Below are 8,766 nucleotides of genomic sequence, written 5' to 3'. Positions count from 1 at the left end.
TTCCTTAATCCTGATCTATGTTCTGATACTTTTGTTATCTCAGATAGTATATTATAACCTCACTTTTACCATTCGGTATTGGGCTAAGGAAAGTGATGTTGTGTTGACGTTTCGTCTATTTTGAACACACCCGCATTTTACAGCAACTTCGCTCGCTGTTCCTTCACTCTCTGTTGACGTACTGTGTGAATCGCCCATTAAGAACCATTAATTCAAGTCATCAGTATTATTTATAAATCCATAAACATTAAAGACAAAAATCAACGCTTTCACAAGTATCTCTTAGCAAATGAATACAGGCCTACAGGGTAAGAATATCTGGGTTCTGATCTGAACAATAGAATTCTTACTTTGTTTGCACAAACATGTAATGTATGACGAAGTCTAATGTTAGACTGTGTGATTGTTAGTACTGACATCTTTGGCATGAATTACGCAACAGAAGGCAATGGGTATAGACACTATGGTTCAGCTGTGTTTAAACTAGTCGTGGCGTGTGTGTTCTGCTGTGTGGAGTTTTGGTGTGTAGATGTGACGTGTGGTACTTAACGTGTGCGTGTTTTGGCACTAAGATTGAAGATGAAAGCCGCACTCGCAATTTTGTTTGTATTTATTGGTTGCTGTAGCAACGTCGTGTTTTTGGAGCTTCTTATTAAGTAAGCATAATCACATTACAGTTTGTAAGGGATGATTAGCTTTCATAAAACGTTGTAAATAAGCTTTGACATTATAGAAAAATTGGTTGCTGTTATCGTGGGGTAACCTGTTTATACAAATCAAAAATACTTTCCAGCAACCCTACTGTCCCCGGCACTTTGATGATGGTTATGCTGCTGAGAGCATTTTCATAGCCCGCGAATCTTCTATTGGTTGTAGTTTTGTAATTAATTTCTAATTTGGTGGAGGACAAGGTAACTCTAAAGACAGTTCTGTGATATACTCTACGAACTGATTCGCAGTTAATAAAACAAGTTTTATCAAAGGTGATTACTATTTTCATTTGTCCCGATTCTTTTCCTTGTATCGTTGATTTCAAAATTGAAATGAAGCTACCTCCGTCCACCCGTGTCCACCTCAAAAAATCTGTGATTTAGTAGTATCTCTCACATATTTCTTATCAACTTAAGCACTGACATTTAATTGCATATAGCTCACGTAAAAAGAAACAATCTGAGTATTGGGAAAGCATATCTGTGGGGTTACAAAAGGCAATTATGTTAAAAGATATAGAGTAATGCTATATTTATGTATGAGTGCAGTTGCTATTGTTTGGCCTTGAGAAAGTTGTGGCACCTGTAAAACATTAATTTGAGGGAACAGTGCCTGTATGAACAATTTCATCATCAAAGGTTTATACATAACTTTCTTAGCACTGCACCAGTTTTCAGATGACAATTTGTGATGTACCTTTCAGTTGGCCTGTCTGACAGTTGTCCCATATAAGTTTGCCACTATTCATGTTGTTGATATCACAAATAGCGTTAAGATTGCATTGGTTGATTCCACTTCTCTCTTTATGAAATAACTGCCCTATTTTGAACACGTAATTAAAACCTCAAGAATTAAGAAAGAGAAACCTGCCTTTACTGCATTTCTAGCTTTAGAGAAGGGTTTTGACAATTCTTTAAAACGGAGCATGAGTAAAATGTTGTTTACAATTGTTACAGACCCTAGACAGCAGTTATAAGAAGTAAAGTTCATGAAAGGTGAGCAGAAGGTGAAAAGGAAGTGAAACAGTGTTGTAGTCTATCTGTGAAGGGAGGAATCTGCAAATGGGATTAACATTCAGGGAGCACAATTAAATACTTTGATGTTTGCCAGTGACATTGTAATTTTGTTAGAGGTGCAAAGGACTTGGAAGAGCAGGTAAATAGAACGGATAGACTGTTGGGTGCAAAAAGCATGTAATATGAATATTATGAAAAACAAAGCAAGGGTAACAGCATGTAGTAAAATTAAATCAGCTGCTGCTGAGGGAATTATCTTAGGAAGGACACCAATCAAAGTAGTAGGTAAGTTTTGTTATTTTTGCAGTATAGTAACTTATGATGCTATAAAATAGCAAGAAATACATTTCTAAAAAAGAGGAGTTTGCTAACATCAAACAGAAATTTAAGTGTTAGAAAGTCTTTTCTGAAGATATTTGTGTTGAATGTAGCCTTCAGTGGAAGTTTGTGGACAATAAACAATTCAAACAAAAAGAAAATGAGACTTTTGAAATTTGTTACAGAAGAATATGAAAGATTAGATGGGTAGGTTGCATTACTGATTTGGAGGTTGTGAACCAAATTTGGGAGAAGAGAAACTTGATACACAACCTGACTCAAATAAGGGATTGATTGGTGGGTCACATCCTGAGGCATCAAGGAATAGGCAGTAGTAAATTTGGTAATAGAAGCAAGTGTCGGGGTTAAAAATTGTAGGGGGAGACTAATGCTTGACTACAACAAGCAGGTTCAAGTAGATGGAGGTTTCAGCAGTTGTGTAGAGATGCAAAGTCTTGCGCGGGTTGTACTAGCTTGTAGTGCTGCACCAAATTAGGCTTGTGACTGAAGGTCACAACAATATTCTTGATAATTTATTTTCTAAGTAACATCTCTGCCAATATAGATCCATAACTGTTCAATATCATTCTGCTATATCAATGTTCAAATTTTTCATTTGTCTTAAAAATGTTGTGATCAGACAGCTTTAATAGATTTTTAATGGTAGCAACTGGAATGCATATATATGACTCTTCGTTTTACTTATTTTTCAGGGAGGATCCAAGTTCTGGGAATATAATTACATTTTCTCAGTTCTTATTTATTGCTCTAGAAGGTTTTATATTTACATCAAGATGTGGTACAAAGAAGCCAAGTATTGGTTTAAAGTAAGTGAATAATGTATTGTAGTTTACTAGATGTGTGTTTAAACCTGTCTCCTGTAATTGATGTATGCATAAACCTACTGGTAATATACACCAAAATGCTCCTTGTAGTTCTCTATATAAATGTGTTTCTTAATTAAGGTATCAATTTTACCTATTCAGAAAGAAGAAATTCCTTCTTATGACATAGACACTTTGTAGTTTTCCACATATATGGCAATGTGGATAGCTGGCAGTCATGCTTTCAGATCTTTCCTGTTGACATTTATGTAATGGAAGAGATGAAAGCAAGGTCCAGGTCCAGCACCATACTCTAGACAACATTGAACACAATCACACAACATTAGGGTCGACCGAAGCGTCCGATCCCACCCGTCAGCTTTGACCCGTGACGTAAGGCTGTTGTGGTGTGTGACGTCACGACGACGCAGAATTTAGTTTGAGAGTGGCGTGTTTGTAGGTGTCGTTTTGATGCGATCGGTGGTGCTCTCTGGTGGTGTGTTAGGTGATGTTTTTGGTTTAGTTTGCGAGTGTGGCGCCGTGTGTGAATTTTGGTAAATGCTTTTTTTTTTACGTCTTTGGTAGGTATGGATATGACTGACAGGGTCAACAGTTTTCGGTTGTCGGCTATGGTGGGGGACAGTGCGTTGTCTCTAATAAAATTTCTTCAACTATTCGAATTTTTGGATGAAGTCGTGAAGTGTTCAGTATGCTGTGAAGAAATGAGGCTTACTTAAAGTTCCGGCGTCTCGGACCAGGGACGGCTGTATGTGGAGATGTTGTAAGAATAACAGGGCAAGAGAAGTGTTCGATCCCAATGTGTGGCTGTATCGGGAGATGTTTTTGAGCTATATAGGTCAAGGGAAGTGTTAGGCCCTAATTTATGGGATCGGGAGCTGCTGTTGAGCTATATAGGTCAAGGGAAGTGTCCGATTCCAGATGATATTGTGTTTAGTGGTATTTGGGGAGTTCTGTGATGTCAGTTTTTTTTTCGTCGTTTTGCGTGGTTTCGTATGGGGGTGGGTGTCTAAATTTGTTTATATTTAGTTTGCCCCCAGCCAAAACCCCCCTATTTCCCACGCTTGTCCCGTTAGTGTCATTAGGCTTTTTGTGGAACGTGTGTATGGTTGTTTTTCGATTTATTTTTGTCCTGATAATGTGTACGTAACGACTTTATATGCGCAGTATTGGAATCGTGGTTTATGGTCGTTTCCACCATATTTGTGACGTCATGGGTCAAAGCAGACAGGCGGGATTGGACGCTTCCGTGTTTCCCAACATTATAACCATCATAACCAGTTTTGGCCATCATTATCATGGAAACTTAATTTGCCAAATGCCACATAGGATTGTAAGGTGGCATAAACTGCTGCTATAGGGACTAAATTTTTCCACACAGATTGTCAAATCCTACAGGTACTTAATCAGCTCCAGCTCTGCTGCTGCTGATAGGTTTAAGAATACTAAACACCTAGGGTCATAAGTCTCCTGTTAATGCCCTCCCCACCCCCTCCCCCCTTTCCAGTGTGAAATAGATGTACTCATATCTCTGTTTCTAGAATAAATTCTATGTGCAACTGTGAGAATAAAACTCCCTTGCATATTGAAACTGTGTGTCAGTCTGGGACTCGAACATGGGACCTATGTCTTTCACAGGCAAGTGCCCTGGAACATTCTCCCAGACTGTGGTGAAACCATGTCTCCACAGTATCTTTTCCTCCAGGAGTGCTAGTCCTGCAAGTTATGGAAGAGAACTGTGAAATTTGGAAGGTAGTAGATGAGGTACTGTCAAAAGTAAAAGTAAATATGTGAGGAGGGTTTGGGAGTCATGCTTGCGTAGCTCAGTTGGTAGAGCACTTGCCTGCAAAAGCAGATGTCCCGCAGTTGAGCCCTGGCACACAATTTAAATGTGCCAGAAAGTTTCACATCAGTGCACACTCAGCTGCAGAGTGAAAATTCATTCTGGAAAGTGTGAGAACATTTTCTAAATGTTTGTGTAGCATGTACCAGAGGCAGAATGTGGGTACCACCCTGATATTCACCTCCTGGCACGTGGCAAACTACCTAAAAAGCACATCCAGGCTGGCCAGTTCACCAACCCTCATCGTTAATCTGCGAAGTGGATTCAAATCAGGTCGGACTCACCTCCACATGTCATGCAAGTGGTGCATTAATGCACCCTGCTAACCATACAGGTAGCTCTAGATCCCTTTGCTCTATTGAACAGTTTTAGTTGATTTACTAATTTGTGATCACTAATCTCAGTAAATGCCATTTCAGTGTTCATGCACTGATTAAATGAGGAACCTTATGAAAATAATTTTAGGAGACCGAATTTAAGATTTTTGTTTTCTATGTGTTTTCTATTTTGGTACCAAATTGCTCACTGAGGAGGTGAATAGATGATTTTAATCCATTTTTTGGCTGTTTTTGAGACCAAAACTTCTTGGGATTTTTTTATTAGAATTGCTCTTCTTACACTTCTTATGCGATCAACTTTTGTTTGCCAAAAAGACTTTGACTTTGATTAAATCTGTGATTACATTCTTTGTTTTTGTAGAAACTTTCTAACACCCTTGCTGAGCCAATGTAGGTGTTTCCCAACATTAGCTCAGTACGTACTGATCTGAAATGTATAGTACAATCCTTTTGAATTTCATCCATTTGTGCTCCACACTTCCATCCCCAGAGCTGAATATTATATGTTGACTGCTCAGGTACTCTGCAATTTGTTTCCTGTTCTCCTTACTTTGCAAAAATATTTTCCTACCTGTCTTAACTTGTCTTGTGACAGTTTGTCATCAATGCTACAATGGCTTTGTGCCAACTGATACACTCTTCCAGTTAATTGATTCAAAAGTGTGGATCTGTTTATTGATTGGGGGTTAAAAATATTTCCCTTACAGGTTTGTTCTTTGTTGCTTGAAGTATTCTTCACAATAGTATATTCAGAATAATCTCACATGAATCACTGCCTCTGGTACCACTTTTAATCACACGACTCCCATTTTGTGGCTGGTTAATTGAAGTCTCTCCCTATTAAAACAGTATGATCAGAAACTTACCTGTGATTCATTAGTTTTTCAGAGCCTTAAGAGTGATCATCCTGTAAGATCACTTTTGGAAGATAGAATAGAATACATTGTCACACATAGTAGATTGAAAGGTATGAGTATTCTGTGGTATTGTATGTGGCAACATCATGTACAGAAATCACTAGTGTGTGTAATGTTACCATTTGTATAGCAGTTGGTGTTTGTGATTTTAGTCTTGGTTTACTTTTCTAAGTGTTAGGGTACCTTAGATTTTCTAATTTCTTTGTTTTTTTGTTTCAGAGATTACAGTATTCTAGTTGCAATGTTTTTCATTGCCAACCTCTGCAACAACTATGCGTTTAATTTCAACATTCCCATGCCTTTGCACATGATATTTAGAGCTGTAAGTAAAGACAGACCTTAGCTTTAGTTTTAATATTTTGTTGCAACATTCCAGTTAATTAAATGCTGAAATAAAAAAAAATCCATCATTTTTAATATACTTATTAAAATTAAATTTGCGTTCTCCTCAAATTTCTCTTCTGTGAAGATTCAATGATGATTATATTCATAATTCATTAATGTCACTGTTTGATTTTTCCTTCCTAGTAATTACTGTTACATTCATGCATGGATTCTTATATAGTTTTTTTTTCATATTACAGGGCTCTCTGATAGCAAACATGATTATGGGAATTATAATTTTGAAGAAAAAATACACATTTTCAAAATATCTGTCGGTCTTCATGATTACGTTTGGAATAGTTATGTGCACAGTGGTTTCTGGTAAAGAAGTGGTAAGTTTCATCCTGTTGTACAGATAAATGTTTATGTGTATATTCTGCTGTTTTAAGTAACTTTTTTGCAGAAAGTTATAGCCACACATTTTTCATTGGGATAATAAAATAGTTAACAGTTGTTTATATTACAAAATAACCCATTATTGTGATAATGTGCAGAGTTTAAATTAATGATTTGTGCATCTTTGGATAAGAAATTCTTAGCATGGCCAAAAGATTTCCTGCTGAATGCAATGCTATTGTTCACTGGTAGATTACTTCACCATATACTACGTAGATTTTTTTTCTGTTTTTCATGCTGGGTTTGTTTAGCACAGTAATTCCCAGGTTATTTTACCTTACTAGGAGCATTCATCATCTTTTGTTGTTTCATTTTGTAATTGTTACTCCAAAACAGCTGTGTCAAGGAACTACTTTCCTTTAGGTATTCAGTTTTCATCTGTCTTCCTATACTACTTCATTATTTTGTGTCGCTCATTACTTTATCTGTGTAGTGCTTTCTCTAATCAACTCCTTCAGTGTTTTAACTGCGTTATGATGTTTTTCTGTCACCGATTGATGTCTTGTATTTTATTATGTGTAGTTCATCCAGCGCATTAGTTTCTGAAAAGTAATTGATATTAAGACACACACAACCCCCTCCTCTCTCTGTCAAAAAGTAAGCAACAGTTTTAAAAAACTGAGCTGTGCAGCAGCCAGAAGACACATGGAATAATGTTTAGGGAGTAGTATGCATACCAGATAAGCAGAATTTTATTGATTATTCTTGGGCACTGGACTGTGGTAGGCTTGTTTTGCACAACTTAAGAATTAGTTATACATTATCAGAGACAAGAGCTTCAGCAGGAGTGCCGCAGGAAAGTGTGATAGGACCATTCTTGTTCTCAGTACAGAGCATGAGTAATTGTACTTTCACTATGTTAGCCACTTTAGACGGAAAACTATTTACCATTTGGGTACACAGCTTTATGGGAATGATGTCCAGACTCACTGCTAGATTTGCTTTGTTAGTATTGTTAGTGTCAAGATGTGCCTTTAGGCACTGGTACTACTGTGGGGAGATTGGGTTGAAACACAAGATGTCAGTCAACATCGGTCTGGACAAGGTGAGCAGAGCTTTACTCATAAAGCTGTTTTATCAGACTGCCACTCTTCACAAATATTGGTGCATTAAAGGAATACAGAAAGGTCTTCTTTTTGCAGCGGAGTTGAAGAATGCTATTCAGAAGTGTGAATTAATTGGTGGTTAGGAAATTGCCCCTGAAAGAGGCAGTCAGCCAACAGTGCCATGAATTGTTGAAAAAGTCACTGTTGCCATGGCTGAGAAAGCTGGGCGTAACATGCGATCTTCAAGCTGTGCATTAGCTTTGTCCTGACAGCTGAACATTCTGTGGTCCACCATTCTAAAAGTGCTGGAAACAGTTGTGAAATGTTATCCATACAAACTTCTCATTACTCGCCAACCTTTGCCACGCGACAGACATTCCAGAAGACTCTGAAGTTGAAGTTGATGACGTGTGGCTTTGGAAAATTTTGTGAAGTGATGAAGCACATATTATTCTCACTGGGGTAGAGCACACACAATTGTCTTATTGGGGGATCGTCACTGCCCATGAACGTTCGTGAAGTTCTTCTGCATAGGGACGTATCACTGTGTGGTGTCCTTCTGTGGGTCCGGGAGTTAGAATAGGCCCAAGGTATCCCTGCCTGTCATAAGGGACGACTAAAAGGAGTCTCACACTTTTGGACCCTATAACTTTAGGTCCCAGTTTATGGTTTGACCTGCCACTTTCCAAATTCTACAGAAGTGCGGGCCATATGGGTAGGACACCTTGCGTGGTGCTTGAGTTATCCACAGTGCCCTTAGATTCAATCTTCTGAACCTCTTGTCATTGCTTTGCATCTCCACCTGCAATTCAACTATTTGGGCAAGGACACTTTCTGGGGTAAATCATCTTCTTCCGTTGTCTCCTGTCCTCTTTCGCCCCCATGACAGTATTGTATTTCTCTGTGCCCAATATCCAGCACAGTAGCCAGTCTGTTGTGGTGGGGCTTTCATGTA

The 8,766-nt window shown here is 38.1% G+C and overlaps 1 protein-coding gene across 1 annotated transcript in view; it reads left to right on the top strand.

The window, feature by feature from the left end:
- Positions 1-447: 447 nt before the first annotated feature.
- LOC124556466 (UDP-xylose and UDP-N-acetylglucosamine transporter) overlaps positions 448-8,766 on the top strand; it is a 32,908-nt gene continuing 24,589 nt past the window's right edge. Inside the window, exons 1-4 of the mRNA XM_047130416.1 lie at positions 448-656; positions 2,759-2,872; positions 6,205-6,307; positions 6,570-6,701. Coding sequence (XP_046986372.1) covers positions 580-656; positions 2,759-2,872; positions 6,205-6,307; positions 6,570-6,701 — 426 coding nt within the window. The 5' untranslated portion in view covers positions 448-579. The remainder of the gene's footprint in view (positions 657-2,758; positions 2,873-6,204; positions 6,308-6,569; positions 6,702-8,766) is intronic.

The sequence above is a fragment of the Schistocerca americana genome, chromosome X, assembly GCF_021461395.2.
Source record: "Schistocerca americana isolate TAMUIC-IGC-003095 chromosome X, iqSchAmer2.1, whole genome shotgun sequence".
Taxonomy (NCBI): Eukaryota; Metazoa; Arthropoda; class Insecta; order Orthoptera; family Acrididae; genus Schistocerca; species Schistocerca americana.
This window is presented reverse-complemented; position numbering and strand designations above follow the sequence as displayed.